This window comes from Kogia breviceps, chromosome 1 (genome assembly GCF_026419965.1).
Source record: "Kogia breviceps isolate mKogBre1 chromosome 1, mKogBre1 haplotype 1, whole genome shotgun sequence".
Lineage (NCBI taxonomy): Eukaryota > Metazoa > Chordata > Mammalia > Artiodactyla > Physeteridae > Kogia > Kogia breviceps.
Genome location: NC_081310.1, coordinates 120,174,432 through 120,191,438, shown reverse-complemented (window position 1 = coordinate 120,191,438; position 17,007 = coordinate 120,174,432). Strand labels below are relative to the sequence as shown.

General features: G+C 35.0%; 1 protein-coding gene across 1 annotated transcript in view; it reads left to right on the top strand.

Annotated features, from left to right (window-relative positions):
- The window catches only part of CCDC18 (coiled-coil domain containing 18), a 125,862-nt gene that overhangs the window by 25,520 nt on the left and 83,335 nt on the right, over positions 1–17,007 (top strand). Inside the window, exons 9-14 of the mRNA XM_067042527.1 lie at positions 4,970–5,066; positions 6,468–6,589; positions 7,525–7,816; positions 10,765–10,889; positions 11,748–11,908; positions 15,788–16,008. Coding sequence (XP_066898628.1) covers positions 4,970–5,066; positions 6,468–6,589; positions 7,525–7,816; positions 10,765–10,889; positions 11,748–11,908; positions 15,788–16,008 — 1,018 coding nt within the window. The remainder of the gene's footprint in view (positions 1–4,969; positions 5,067–6,467; positions 6,590–7,524; positions 7,817–10,764; positions 10,890–11,747; positions 11,909–15,787; positions 16,009–17,007) is intronic.

Below are 17,007 nucleotides of genomic sequence, written 5' to 3'. Positions count from 1 at the left end.
GGGAACCTAACATAAAGGTGTCAGTTCTTCCCAAAATAGTTTATACATTCAGTACAATTCCAATCAATATCCCAACAAAATTTTTGGTAGAACTTAATGAACTGACCCTAAAAATCATGTGGAAGAACCAATGTCCAAGAACAAACAAGGCACTTTTGAAGCTGTAGACCAAGGTAGAGAACATGTCTATAGATAACAAGACTTCTAAAGTTATACTAATTAAGTCAATGTGATATTGGTATAGGAATAAACAAAAAGATCAGTGGTACAGAACAGAGACTCTTAAGCAAACATGCATACAGTGGAATCTTCATAATGTAACAGGTGGCATTACAAATCAGGGCAAAGGACAGAAGAATAAATAATTAAGGTGCTGGACAAACTGACATCATGTGTTTCATATGTGATATAGTGAGAAGGGTACAACACCATTTATGTGGTATGCCTCTTGAGAATGAATAGCCTGAAACTAATCATGAGGAAACATCAGATAAGCACAGATTGGTCTTCTGTAAAACAACTGTTTATTCTTCAAAAATGTCACTGTCATGAAAGACTGAGAAAAGCTGAGAAGATGTTCCAGATTAAGGAGACTAAAGAGACATGATAACTAAAAGCAGTAAGTGACCCTGGATCAGAAGAAGGAAAATTCCATAAAGAAATTATTGGAATAATTAATAAAATTCATATATGAATGTGTATTAGACAGTAATATTGTATCAATTTTAGATTTCTTAAATTTGATAGTTACTTGTGGTTATATTACTAACTTGTGGTTATATTACTATTTACTCTAGGATATATAGTTCAGTGCAAAAAAATCTCTCAAGTGAGAGACATAAAGCAATGGTGGCAAAATATCAAAAAGTGGTTGAATCCACATTAAGGGTATACTGACTTAATTTTAAAAACAAATACTTCAGGAGGACTTCCCTGGGGATCCAGTGGGTAAGACTCTGCTCTCGCAATGCAGGGGGCCCAGGTTCACTCCCTGGTCGGGGAACTAGATCCTGCATTCATGCTGCAATTAAGGAGTTTCCATGCCACAACTAAGAGTGCATGCTGCAACTAAGAAGTCTGCATGCCTCAACTAAAAGATCCCACATGCAGCAACGAAGATCCCACATGCTGCAACTAAGACCCGGCGCAGCCTAAATAAATAAATAAATATTTTTAAAAAAACTTCAAAAATGATTCTGGGAGAATTGATTATTGATTAAAAAATTAAATTAGATTCCTGCCTCATACTATACCGGCATTAAAAAAAAATTCCACATGGATTAAAGGCCCAATTGTGAGCAGTAAAACTTAGAGAAAATATATGAGAACAGTTTTTGTGTTGTCTCATGGTAGGGAAGAATGTTTTATATGAGAATAGTTTATGTGTTGTCTCATGGTAGGGAAGAATGTTTTAAAATGAGAGCAAAAAAGCATGAATATTATAGGAAAAGATTGCTAAATTTTAAGTCCATTAAAATAAAAACCTTCTATTTATAAAACTCATCAATTAAGAAGTGAAAAAGGTAAGACAAATGGTTGGGGAAATATTTGCAAATAATATAATTCACAAAGATTAATATCTAGAATTTGTAAAGAACTCTCACAAATCAGTAAGAAAAGGCAGGGTAGGGGGGGAGATATCCAATATCTCCCAATATCAAAAGACAGAGAATCTGTAGAGGTAAAGGACAGGAAACTCAAATATCCAATGAAACATGAAAGTTGCTTAACCTCACTGTCATCAAAAATGTAAATTAGGGCTTCCCTGGTGGCGCAGTGGTTGGGAGTCCGCCTGCCGATGCAGGGGACGCGGGTTCGTGCCCCGGTCTGGGAGGATCCCGCGTGCCGCGGGGCGGCTGGGCCCGTGGGCCATGGCCGCTGAGCCTGTGCGTCCGGAGCCTGCGCTCCGCAACGGGGGAGGCCACAGCAGTGGGAGGCCCGCGTACCACAAAAAAATAAATAAATAAATAAATAAAAAATAATAAAAAAAAAATGTAAATTAAAACTACAGTGAGGTTGTAAAGCTACAAACATGTCACACTATTAGATTGGCAAAAGTTTTAAATTTGATGATATTGTAGTAACTCACTGAGCATTTATTATGTGTAAACACTTTTCTAAGTGCTTTAGGTATATAACTTATTTGTTCCTCACACAATCATAAGAGTTTGATAATTTCCTCATTTTATAGATGAAGAAACTGAATTAGAAGTTAAGGTCACCCATTTAGAAAGTGGTAGAGGTAGAATTTGAACCCAAACACTGTGGCTCTAGGGCCCAATGAATTGAATACTGTGACAGAAGTAGTAGTGCAAAGTGGTTAGGTAGAAAGATTATGGAAACAGGTTACATTCCCAGTAACCCATGAGATCTTGGGCAAGTTACTTAACCTCTCAGTTCCTCGTTTGTGGCACTTACTTTATCATGGGTCGTTGGGAGGCTTAGATAGGTTACTATTTTATTATTATTCTATACTGCTTCTCTAAGTGTGGGTGAAGGTGTGTTATAAACTCATACACATTTCTGGTTGGGAGAGTAAATTGGTGCAGCTGCTGTACTCCTTTTGTTTTTTTAAAGGATCTAATAAATTGAAGGTGTACCATAGTACCTTAAACTTTGAAATACCTTTTGGAAAATATCTAGCAATTCAGCTCCTAATTATTTATCTTAAAGAAACCTCACACATATTGCCAAGGAACTATGCACCAAGATGTTCATTGCAACATTGTGTTAGCTGGAAGCAACCTCAATGTCTATCAACTAAAAAAATGGATGAATAAATTATACTATTTTTATACAATAGAATAGTATATATTAGATTTTTAAAAGTGAACTATAGTCACATGGGTGAACATAGATATGTCTTGAATGATAATAAACAAAAGTAGTCTGTGGAAGGATATATACATTGTGGTGCCATTCATATAAAGTATATAGAAAAAGATTACGATATTTCATTGAATGTAAGATTCCACAGATTTTAAGGTGTACCGTTATTTTAGTAATCACTAAGAAAAAATGTGAAACTATGGTATACCATCAATCATAAAATACATAATAACTTTAGAGATGTTAAAAATGTGAAAACATGGGCTTCCCTGGTGGCGCAGTGGTTGAGAGTCCAACTGCCGATGCAGGGGACGCGGGTTCGTGCCCCGGTCCGGGAAGATTCCACGTGCTGCGGAGCGGCTGGGCCCGTGAGCCATGGCTACTGCGCCTGCGCGTCCGGAGCCTGTGCTCCGCAACGGGAGGGGCCACAACAGTGGAGAGGCCCGTGTACCACAAAAAAAAAAAAAAAAAAAAGTGAAAACAATGTGCCTCTTACAATAGATGAACTATGATGTATTGTTTGTGAATTTTTTGATCAACATGTGAATGTACAAAATGTATGATGATAATAAAACAAAGTCACACTAGGGTTACCTCTGTGGAAGAAGTCAGGGGAATGGGATTTGGAGGTGAACAGGGACCTCAACTCTGTAATGTCTATAATGTTTTGTTTGCTTAAAATAAAAAGGCTACATGAAACAAAAATAGCAAAGGGTTAAGATGCACAAAAGTTGGGTTGGAAGTACATGTATATATTTATCCATTCTTTTCTGTGTGGCTGAAAATATTATGACCTTTTTATAAGTATTGGTGGTGAGACTTCCCTGGTGGCACAGTGGTTAAGAATCCGCCTGCCAATGCAGGGGACACGGGTTCGAGCCCTGGTCCGGGAAGATCCCACATGCCGCAGAGCAACTAAGCCTGTGAGCCACAACTACTGAACCTGCACTCTACAGCCTGCAAGCCACAACTACTGAGCCCACGTGCCACAACTACTGTGCGCCTAGAGCCTGTGCTCCACGAGAGAAGCCACCGCAATGAGAAGCCTGCGCATCGCAACGAGTAGCCCCCGCTCGCTGCATCTAGAGAAAGCCTGTGCACAGCAACAAAGACCCAACGCAGCCAATAAATAAATAAATAAAACTATTAAATCTGGTCAAAAGTATGGACCATTTAAAAAATACAAAGTGAAAAATACAGGTATCCTTTGCTCTCTGAATTCTAGCTATGCCAACTAAGGAATGGAATATATTCTCGTAGATTTTCAAATAAATCCCTTATTGTTTAAACTCTTTTTTATTTGAAACTTGGAACCAGACAGACATCTCTGATATCCACAGTTGCTGTCCAAATTTAAGAACCCCATATATTCAGGAAGTAAGAGATACTTTCACTTGAATTTGTAAGCCAATAGAGAAGAGACTGAAAATACAGAAGAGTCCTGAAAGGGAAGAACTATGATCCAGAGTATAGATAAAGGAATTCACCTTGGATAAGAGAACAGTCACTAACTTCAAAATAATGTGATGAAAATAAGTTTAAATATAGAAAAATTTTTAGATGTGGATATGAAATTGACCAGGTTCCAGCCTAGTAGTCTCAATTCAGTGTGAGAGGTATGAAGAAAGGTCAGGATGAACTAAGAGGTGAGACAGAATGGTTGGGCTTAAGACAGTGCTTGGTAGTGGTTGGATTTTGTTGTTCAGATTTTATATCTTTTTTGAAAATGTACTTGGCCTTTTCAAAGATCACAGGATTTACTAGTATTTTTAATATACTAGACAGTGGATTGATTCTGTAATACCTGATCTTTGAAAATTTATCATGTAGCCTCAGGCAACTTCCCTAATATGTCTTTTCCAGACAGAAAAAATTGCCAACACATAAGAATGTATGTTTCAAAGTTTATAAGTATTTTATGTTCTATTTTATTTTTCAAATAGATATCATAGTGAGGAAATTATTGTAGTCTAGTCTTCATTTTTCATTTTGCCATTTTAAGCCTTATACTCTTTTTTAATACCGAAAAATTTGCTTCTCTCTAGTTATTCCTTATAATTAAATATAGGTTATTTTGGAACTTAGATACACAAGTACAGAGCATTCTTTACTTTTTAAATTATCTCTTGTTAAATTTTAGAGCTGAACAACAAAGGAATGAAGCACTATATAGTGCTGAAGAGCTAAGTAAAGCTTTCCAACATTATAAAGAAAAAGTGGCTGAAAAACTGGAAAAGGTAAGAGGCAGTTGTGCAAATTCAGTGTTTTCTATTACCATCCACATTCTGAAAATATAGACATAAATAGAATATCTTTATTTATGGTTAAAGTGGAGAGTGATTTTTATGATCTTATTCATAATAAAATCATTGAAATAAAGAATTTATAATTATTAGTTAAGTATAATATTTACCATCTTCTTATAATGAGCAGAAACTTTCTTATCCAGAGAAGGAAAAGAGTGGAGACAAGGAACAAAATGTAGAGAAAGATGCGGTGAGTGAGCAGTTTGGAGCTATAGAAGGAAAAGCAGGAAATTTGTTCCCATCACCTCAGTGAAAATGAAGGCAGAGTAGATTATGTAGCCTTTAATTGGTCTCCTTAGACTTAACACCCTGAGAGAGGCTCAGAGGGAAGGTTCCTTGAATAGGTTCTACATAGTAATATAGTGGCTTAATTACATTTATTGAATATCTTCAAGTAATACCACATGATAATAAACCTGTTTGGAGGGAGGCCACTTGTTGGACATTAAGATAAATTCTTTATATCCTTAATTAATATAAATTATTTATATCCTTAATTAATATTTACAAATTCTGTTCAAAGAAATGTAGAAGGATAGAAGAAATATTAAAAATAAGAAAAATTTAAGATCCCATTAGATACTGATGTCGTAAGTGTGAATTAATAAGATCACTGTTTTGAAAGCCTTGGAAAAGGTCCCTGTGGGAAAGAAATATTGTAGAAGGGATTTTTAATAAGGTAATCTGGAGTGGGAGGTAGAATACTTAGTAGGGGGAATATCCTCCTAGAGAGGGAGGACTTTATAGAGGAAAGAGAGGAAAATGTAAGAGATGATTTTTTTCATACTTCTTAGGATTATCAATTTCAAACTGCTCAGCAGAGCCCTATAATTAGATAGATATAACAAAGGAAGTGGGGCAGATCTGTCCAGTCCTCCATTCCCACTGCTCAAACCTGGATGCTTGACTTTTATCTGTTTTAAATTTGGGGCTGTGATTTCCTTGGGACTATTCTGTGGCTAAAATTTCAAAAATTACTTCTCTGGAATATTTACACTAAAGTTAGCCTTTAGTAACTTGATGCAGCATCTCTACATGAGTTGCTTGCCTTGTCCACATAAGAGCAGAACAATTCTGCTTTCAGGTAATCATGCTGTTGTTCCTTTCTTGTAGGCTCTTAACCATTTCTGGACAGGTGGTAGCATTCCCCCCTCCCTTTTCTTTGTTACTGGAAGTTCACTTTGCTCCTTTCACTACAAGGCTGGGGACTTAAACTTGTGGAGTACTTAATCCACTCTCCTGCTTATTTCTGAAATCACTACATTTTAATTTGAAATACCTAAAACTTATGACCACATTAGTGCATCCACTTAAAACAAATTATTGTTTTAGGTTCAAGCTGAAGAAGCAATGTTAGAGAAAAATCTAATTAACTGTGAAAAAGAAAATAAAAGGCTACAGGAAAAGTGTGGTCTATATAAAAATGAACTTGAAATTCTGAAAGAGAAATTAAGGTACAGTATCCTATTGTAAAAAAAGGATTTTTGTGTGGAAATAGAGAAAAAACTGAAACATTTAAAAATAGAATATTTTGAATTCTGTAATTATGGCCTTAAATAATGTAGAAAGATAGGCATCCATGACTGAAATTGTTTTCTACTTGTAAATTTAGGATTTTAAATGAATAAAACGTGTTGATGTTAATATACTTGTAAATATAGAGTAATATGATCAACATATTTGCTTTGAATATATTTAGAAAAAATTAACACAGATGTAGTGTCCCTGTAGTGTGACCACATTAGCTAGTAAAATATGTATTCTTCAAATCATGAAGCATCACCTAGTCTAACCTTCTCATTTCAGAGATGTTAAAAATGTGAAAAAGGGAACTGATGAAATACAATAACAGTTCTAAACAGTAGATTGTTCTAATGTTTGACATGTTTTTATAGGTATATACATATATATTTTAAAATGCTGCGTAGTAATCTATTAATGGTTAATTAGACTTTATCTTTTAGAGTTGTGGCTAATAAATAGTTTGTGATTTTTTTTCCTTATACTATCTAAAACTTTCTTGATGCTGCAAAATATTGTGTCAGGATTTTGGAGCTAACTCTCCTGTCATACACTTTTTAAAAGGGAGCAGAAATACCTCCAAGATAGTGGGATTATTCTGCTCAACTACTTACTGTGAGACACTGGGCAAGTTTCATAACCTTTCCTTGCCTTGTTTTCCTCCATCCGTAAGCAGGAAGTAACAATAGTGCTAGCCACATAAAGTTGTGAGTGCCTAGCATGCAGAAGGTAGGCACTCAGTAAATGTGAGCAAGTATTATTATTTCACAGTTAAGCTTTAAAATATTTTAAAAATGAGATTAACTAAATATGATTATTGAAAATAAATGTATGTTTTATTTTCATTTTTATGCTTTTTTCTTCATAGGCAGTTAAAAGAAGAAAATAATAATGGAAAAGAAAAATTAAAGATCATGGCTGTGAAAAATTCAGAAGTCATGGCACAACTAACTGAATCTAGACAAAGTATTCTTAAGCTAGAGAGTGAGTTAGAGGATAAAGATGAAATACTTAGAGAAAAATTTTCTCTGATGAATGAAAACCGAGAATTAAAAGTTCGTATTGCAACACAGAATGAGAGACTGGATTTGTGTCAGCAAGAAATAGAAAGTTCAAGGGTGGAACTGAGAAGTTTGGAAAAAATTATGTCCCAGTTGTCAGTAAGTATGTGTGACAAGGAAAATTTTACCCAAGTGCTTTATAAGAGATCATAATTTTGTTGTTGCTTTATTACCTTCTATTTTTTCCTCACATCTGCTTTCAGTCATCAGTTCTTTTCTATCTAATCCTTTTTTCTGAACTTACCTTTCTACTATAACATCCTTTCTCAATCTCTCAGGTGCCATGTATAAGAATGGCACAGAATTTTTTAAAACAACAGTTTTAAAGGAACATTTATATGCCACAGCGTTCACCCATTTTAAGTGTACTGTTCAATGATTTTTAGTAAATTTACAAGTTCTGGAACAATCACCACAATCCAGTTTTCAAACACTTCTATCCCCCAATGGTCCCTTGTGCCCATTTATAATCAGTCCCTGTACCCATCCCCACTCTTAGGGAATCACTAATCTACTTTCTGCCTATGGAGATTTGTCTTTTCTGGACATTTCATATACATGAATTGTACAATATGTGGTCTTAACGTTTTCTTAATGTTTTTGAGGATTTTTCATTGTGATATATATCAGTATTTCATTTCTTTCTATTGTTTAATATTATTCCTTTATATGGATATGCCACGTTTTATTTATTCATTCACCAATAGATGGACATTTGGGTTGTTTCCACTTTTGAACTATTATGAATGATGCTGTTATGAACATTTGCTTACAAGTCTCTGTCCACACATTTCTTTTGAGTAGATACCTAGAAGTAGAATTGCTCAGTCATGTGGTAAATTTATGCCAAACTTTTGCAAAGTGGCTGTACCATTTTACATTCTCACCAGCAAAATATGAGGATTTCTGTTTCTCTACATCTTAGCCAGCAATTGATATTGTCTGTCTTTTGTGGTACGCGGGCCTCTTACTGCTGCGGTCTCTCCGTTGTGGAGCACAGGCTCCGGACGCGCAAGCTCAGCGGCCATGGCTCACGGGCCCAGCCGCTCCACGGCATGTGGGATCCTCCCAGACCGGGGCACGAACCCGTGTCCCCTGCATTGGCAGGTGGACTCTCAACTACTGCACCACCAGGGAAGCCCTGTCTGTCTTTTTTATTATAGCCATCTTAACTAGTATGAACTGGTATCACATTGTGGTTTTAATTTCCATTTCCCTGTTGACCATGTTGAGCAACTTTTCATATACTATTAGAATGGTACAGAGTATTAAATTGTTTATATGGTAGCATCTGGCCACCTTTTCTCCATGAGTTATATATATGACCATATTTATAAGTGAGATTAGGAAGAAAGTAAGTATACTTGTGTCAGAAATTTGTTATTCATAGGTGCAAAGTAAAGGTGAAATCAGGAGAAAGGTATAAGATAACTGTGTCATGATTGGTTTCACATAAATGTATGGATGGTAGACTTTTATCAATTGTAAACTGTCATGGAATTATGAAGCCGAAAGGGACCTTAGTAATCATCTAATTTCGTATTATCATTTTATTGAATTGGTGAAGAAGTGTACCCAAGGAAGTAAATAATTTGTCCAGCTAGCTAGTGGCAGAGTTAAAACCAGAACATACCATTCTTGGTTCCCATCCCCCTGCAATATCTACTTTCCTGGGATGCTGATTATTGCTTAACCGTTTTTTTAATTTTTTTTTTTTTTGGCCACGTGGCATGTGGGATCTTTGTTCCCAGACCAGGGATCAAACCCGTGCCCCCTACAGTGGAAATGTGGAGTCTTAACCACTGGACCACCAGGGAAGTCCCTGTTTGCTCAGATTTTTAATGTACTGTTTGCTTTGGAAATTTGATAGTAATCAAATGCAGGTAGCATTCATTTTAAATTGATACTTCCTTTGATTCAGTATCAAGAATTACTTGATATGTGATTCTGAAAGTGGTATGATATATTAGTATATTAATATATATTAATATAATATAATATATATTAATATATATTATATTAATATATCATATCATATATTAATATGCTTGATCCCATATAACATGGTTTGGAAATGTGAATTTGTCTATTTCTAAAAAGTGTGTGATTTTGTTATAGTTTGAAGGTAGTAGTCATTAAGTGCTTACTTTGTACCTTTTCACAACTAATTTTTAAAATTATTATTCAAAACATACAGAATACAAAAAGAGACCAATATAGCACATTTGCTAAATCTGGGAAACATTGTGATATCTACTTCAGACATTTTTAGAATAAAAATTTATAGGGAAATAAAGCCTCATTATGTACTTCAGTAGATCCCCATTCTCTCCCTCTCTCCTCAGAGGTAGCCACTATTTTGAAATTCATATGTATCCTTCTTGCCCATATTTTAAATATTGCCACATACAGATGTATCAGGAAAAAAATATATATAGTTCAGTGCATTTTTGAAAGTACGACATGTGCCTCTGTTGTTTTTCACTCAGTGTCATGTGATGTCTCCATAATGATTTATATAATGCAGATTTATTTTAACTATTGTAGTTTTCCCATTATGTTAATATTTCATAATGAATTTATGCATTCTGTTGATGGCTGTTAGATTGTTTCTATTAAATTCACACAAGTTTTCAAACTTACATAAAAAATAATTGTATCGGACTTCCCTGGTGGCACAGTGGTTAAGAATCTGCCTGCCAGTGCAGGGGACGCAGGTTTGATCCCTGGCTGGGGAAGATCCCACATGCCGTGGAGCAACTAAGCCTGTGTGCCACAACTACTGAGCCTGGGCTCTAGAGCCTGCGAGCCACAACTGCTGAGCCCACACACCACAACTTCTGAAGCCCATGTGCCTAGAGCCCGTGCTCCGCAACAAGAGAAGCCACCACAAATGAGAAGCCTGCTCACCTCAACAAAGAGTAGCGCCTGCTCAATACAACTAGAGAAAGCCTGCGCGCAGCAGTGAAGACCCCAACGCAGCCATAAATAAATAAATTGTATCATAGATATTGTAAATTTATATATGTTTGTTTTTAAACTTGCAGTTAAAAAGAGAAATGTTTGGTTTTAAATCATCTCTGTCTGAGCACCAGATGAGTATTTTGTCAAACAAGGAAGACAGTTACGTTGGCTGCTGTGAGACAAATAAAATGGTGATTTCGGAATTGAGGTACGGTTTTCAGATGCTGAAGTTTTAGCACATACAATGTGTTTTAAAAATTGGTAATTAAGATCTTTAGTTGAGAAGTTGAGAAATATACAGAAAAGTCTAGAGAGTATTATAACAAATATCCATATTTCCACAACTAAGAGCTGATTCTTAACATTTTTTGATATTTTTTTCAAATCTGTTTCTTTAAATAAAAAATAAAACATTACAGGATAGATAATGCCCTTTGATCCTTAACACTAGTCCCATTCTCCTCTTAAGTATCTACCATCATGAGATGGGTATCCATCCTTCAATTCATTTGTGTTTATTTATACTCACACATATAAATATACTGTTTTTATATGGTTTGTAATTTTGCTTTTTCACTCAGCATCATTTTTAAAATTCATTGTGTTGAGGTAGGTAGGTGGAATGGTTGATCAATGGATGGATTAGTGTGGTTAGTTTAGTTTTAATAGCTGTATAAGAGTCTTTCCTACAACTACATCACAATTTATCTGTTCCTTTATTGATAGCTGCCTTATTTCTATTTTTCCTCTATTACAAATAGTGCTGCAAAGTATATACTTACATATGTTTCCTGTATAATATGTGAGAGTTTCTCTAGCAGATATTTCTAAAAGTAAAATTGTTGGGTCATAGGGTGTATACTATCAAGTTTCTAAAGTAGCTGAACCAGTTTACAATGTAATCAGTTGTATATAAGACTTTCTGTATCTTGGCCAATACTTGACTAATACCAAAGTTTAAAATATTTTTTTAATTAAAATTATTTTAATTTGAAAGGGGAAAATGGTATGTGGTATTTTTATAGAATCTTTCTAATAATTGTTGGTTTATTTTCTTTTGTGCCAGGATTAAGCTTGCAGTGAAAGAGGCAGAAATTCAAAAGCTTCAGGCAAACCTGACTGCTAATCAGTTATCTCACAATCTTATTGCTTCTCATGACAACCAAGAAAGCGGCAAATTAAATAGGTTAGAAACAGAACCTGTAAAACTAGGAGGTAATCAAGTAGGTAAGTATATTATATTCAATTCTTATTATAAATTGTAATCAGTTCTTTATGATAGTTTTTTAAAGAAACAGATTATCAACTGGTTACTATTATTAAACATACTTGATAATTTGTTATTACTACTTATGTGTTGATAAGAGAGTAAAAATTATTTCAAAATTCTTGAACTTTGCATCATTCTTTAAAAATATATTATTGAAGTAAAATTTACTTACAGTAAGATGCATCCATTTAAAATAAAAGTTCAATGCATTTTGTCAGATTAAAAAACATTTATTTATTTTTGGCTGCATTGGGTCTTCGTTACTGTGCAGGGGCTTTCTCTAGCTGCAGTGAGGAGGGAGTACTCTTTGTTGTGGTTCATGGTCTTCTCATTGCAGTGGCTTATCTTGTTGCAGAGCATGGGCTCTAGGCTCACGAGCTTCAGTAGCTGTGGCATGCAGGCTCAGTAGTTGTGGCTCGTGGGCTCTAGAGTGCAGGCTCAGTAGTTGTGGCGCGTGGGCTTAGTTGCTCCGCGGCATGTGGGATCTTCCCAGACCAGGGCTCGAACCCGTGTCCCCTGCATTGACAGGCGGATTCTTAACCACTGCACCACCAGGGAAGTCCAGATGTTTGGTTTTTTTCATATGGTTATACCCTTGTTACCAACACCACAATCAAGACATACAGTAGCTGCCTGTCTTCCCAGGATACATTCCAAGACCCCCGGTGGATGCCTGAAGCTGCAGATAGCACAAAACCCTATGTACTACTATGTTTTTTCCTATACATACATGCCTGTGATGAAGTTTAATTTGTAACTTAGGCACAGTAAGAGATTAACAACAATAATAATAAAATAGAACAATTATAACAGTATACTATAATAAAAGTTATGTAAATGTGGCCTCTCTCTCCCTCAAAATATCTCATTGTACAAATTTAATACCTTTTCAATCTTCACACATTGTGGCTATAACTTTTGCAGTTTGACGTGTGATAGCAAAACTAGCACAAATTTCTTTTTTCTTTACAATTTCATGGATTGAAGAGTCTTACTGTAGATCTTAGCAACCTCAGCATACAACTTTTTTTCTTATTAAGTCTAGTACTTTCACCTTTTCACTTAAAGGCAGCATGTTACAGCTTCTTTTATATTTGAATTGCTAGCATCACTACTCTTGCACTTTGGGACCATTATTAAGTTAAATAAGGATTACTTGAACACATGCACTGTGATACTGCAACAGTTGATTTGATAACCTAGTTGGCCACTAAGTGACTAACGGGTGGGATACAAGGGCAAAGGGATTATTATTCACATCCTAAGCAGGACAGAGCTGGACGGCAAGGGACAGTGTGCGACTTCATCACACTACTCAGAATGGCACACAGTTTATAACATGAATTGTTTATTTCTGGAATTTTCTATTTATTCGAGCCTCAGTTGATAGCAAGTAACTGAAACCATGGAATGCAAAATCTAGGATAAGGGAAGACTACTGTATAACATTTCCCTCAGGAGCCATATACTCCTTCCCAGTTACTTTGGGTTTAATTTTCTCTTCTTTTTAAATTTTTCTTTTTTTAAAAAAAATTATTTATTTATTTATGGCTGCGTTGGGTCTTCAGTGCTGTGTGTGGGCTTTCTCTAGTTGCAGTGAGCGGGGGCTACTCTTTGTTGCAGTGCGTGGGCTTCTCATTGTGGTGGCTTCTCTTATTGCAGAGCATGGGCTCTAGGCGAATGGGCTTCAGTAGTAGTGGCTTGCAGGTTCAGCAGTTGTGGCTCATGGGCTTCAGTAATTGCGGCGCGTGGGCTCTAGAGCACAGGCTCAGTAGTTGTGGTGCACGGGCTTAGTTTCTCTGTGGCATGTGGGATCTTCCCGGACCAGGGATTGAACCCATGTCCCCCACATTGGCAGGCAGATTCTTAACCACTGTGCCACCAGGGAAGCCCTTAAATTTTTCTTAAAGTGAGAGCTTAGATTATTGACTTTAAACCTTTCTTCTTTTCAAATGTAAGTATTTAAAGGTATAAACTTCCCTTTAGGCAATGCTTTAGCTGCATCCCATTAATTTTATGTTATGCTTTCATTTTATTCAGTTCAAAATATAATATCTCTTGTGTGTGTTTATTTCTAAATATTTAGTCATTTTCCAGATATCTCTGTGTTATTAGTAGTGGACATTAGGTTGGTTTCATTAAACACATGAATTCATGAATGTACCTGATTTCAGTTTTTTTAAATATTTTGAGACTCAGTTTATTGGCCAGCATATGGTCTCTCTTGGTGAATATTCCAGATTCACTTGAAAAAATTCTGTATTCTGTAATTATTGGGTGAAAATTTTTTTTGCACTTCTTTTGAGATATAGTTGACATACAGCATTATGTAAATTTGTGTATAGTGTAATGAGTTGACTTACATATGTTATGATTTCCACAGTAAATTTGGTTAACATTGTCATCTCATTTACATACCAAAAAAAAGGAAAAAAGTTTTATGATCTATTCTGTTAAATTTCAAATATACTATACAACAGTGTAACTTATTATCATCATGTTGTACATTATGGATCCACATTTACTTTTAATATACTTAGTTCTTAGCCAATAATTAACATGAAGAAACCACCATGTAGAAGAAAACTTGCAGTATTTGTAATAATAGCAAATCACTTGAATACCTTATATATGATTATCTAGGTTATTAGGTAGTCTTTTAAAGACTCTTTAGGTTTTGTTTGTTTGTTTGTTGCTTTTAAAAATTTGAATGTTTCCCTTTCTTTCTTCCTTTCTTTCTTTATCATTAAAGTATAATTGACCTACAACACTGTTAGTTCCAGGTGCACAACATAATGATTTGACATTACAAAATCACCACAATAAGTCTAGTTACCATCTGTCACCATACAATATTATTACAATATTATTGACTGTATTCCCCATACTGTACCTTTCATCTCCATGACTCATTTATTTTGTAACTGAAAGTTTGTGCCTCTTAATCTCTCTCACCTATTTTATTTATCTCCTCCTCCTTCCCCTTCCCCAACTGCAACCACCTGTTTGTTCTCTGTATCTATGAGTCTGTTTCTGTTGTTATGTTTCTTCATTTGTTTTGTTTTTTTAGATTCCATATATAAATGAAATCATACAGTATTTGTTTTTGTCTAGCTTGTATCACTTAGCATAATACCATCTAGATCAATCAATGTTGTTGCGAGTGGCAGGATTTCGTTCTATCTGTTCCCTGCATTAGCAGTTGGATTCTTATCCACTGCACCACAGGGAAGTCCCTATGCATCTACTTTAAAGCACTCCTGAAAGCTTGTTTATCTTTGAGTGGGCATAGGTGTGTACATTTATAATGGAGAAGAGGTGTATTCAAACAACTACCTCTGATAACCTTCAGTGTTTTTAAAAAGCGTTACTGAGTTCTCATCAGCTCGTTTGGAATAAGAAGGATTCTCTGTTTTTGGCGTATCTATATACAATAGCAAATATTATTAATGATCTCAAGTTATCCAAATAAATTTATGGTAAATTTTGGTTTAAGGAGACAGGACAATGTTTGTGTGTTTTGGGGTTTTTTTTCAAACAATGATTTATATCCAAATAATGGGATTTTTAAAGATGGAGACAGGCTCTTTGTGGAAAAAAGAAAAGTGAGTGAGTCAGAAGACCTTATTCTTACTTTGTTATGTATTTAAAAATAAGAAGTACCTTGCTTACCATGTACCTTCATTGTATTTTCCTTAATGTATGTTTTATTCTCCATCCACTTTAGTATTCTTTAGATCAGAAACTAAATATATGATTAAATCTTTCAACATTGAAACGGGTTTTTATTCTTTAAGTTTTATACAGAACAATTTTCCTTTTATGTTTATTAACAGAAAGTATAAAAGATCAAAATCAACATACTGTGAACAAGCAATATGAAAGAGAAAGGCAAAGACTTGCTTCTGGAATAGAAGAATTACGTGTTAAGTTGATGCAGATAGAAGCTGAGAATTCTGATTTGAAGGTTAACATGGCCCACAGAACTAGTCAGTTTCAGCTGATTCAAGAGGAGCTGCTAGAGAAAGCTTCAAACTCTAGCAAACTTGAACGTGAAGTAAGCTTGAATTAGCTATTGATATGTACTGGATTTTGAGAGAAGAAATAAGTGTTGTAGGGTTTTTGTAAAACTTGTATGTTAAAGTCCAGATTTATACACTATGTTAAAGTTAAAGTATGTTATGTTAAAGTCCAGATTTATACACTAAAAAAAAATTAATGGTACCGCATGAGTTATAACTTCTTTTAAAATTATATTTGGAAACGTCTGGGTTTTAATTTAACATATGTTAAAAGTAGGAAAATACTGTAGTGGCTAAATTTGGTGAAACAAACTGTACTGCATTGTATTATTTCTTCCAAGTATAAGTTAATATGGCTAATACATATTTACAAGTAAAAAATTTGGATTATGTAATTGGAAAAAAAGGGGTAGTAATAGAGGATTTCAAATGTTAGCAAACAGTAGAACCACCTGGAAAGCCTGTTAAACATGCACGTTATGGGTCCTATTCCAGTGATTCTGATTTAGTACGTATGGAGTAATGCAAAGGAATCTGCACTTTTAAACAATTACATGTGAATCTGATGCAGATATGTATTACATTCTGAAAAGGGGATAAAGTATGTTTTATGAATATCTGACCTTCATTTCCACTGAGGACAGAACAGGATGCCTTATTAGGTAATTGTGGACCAGGTCCACGTGTGTATATGCTATACTCACCCTTCAAACCAGAGGCTGCAGCTATCTGAGGGTACTTTTGAAATGTCTGATTTTTCATCTTAAAATCTGTAGCCAAGACTAGGGAAAAGACCTGTGAGATAGGAACTTAAATAAGTAATGGAAAGGAGATTTAGTCAGTCTATAACTATAGCCATCAGCTTACTTAGAAAATTGCCAAGTACTGAAATGAATAACTTTTTAAAAATTAAAATATTAGCACAGTCTTGTTGAAAATACAAAAAGGGACAAAGGAGAAAATAAAACATTGATAGTTCTACCACAAGAAATTACTACTGTTAACATTTTATTGTACTAATTTCAGTCTTTATT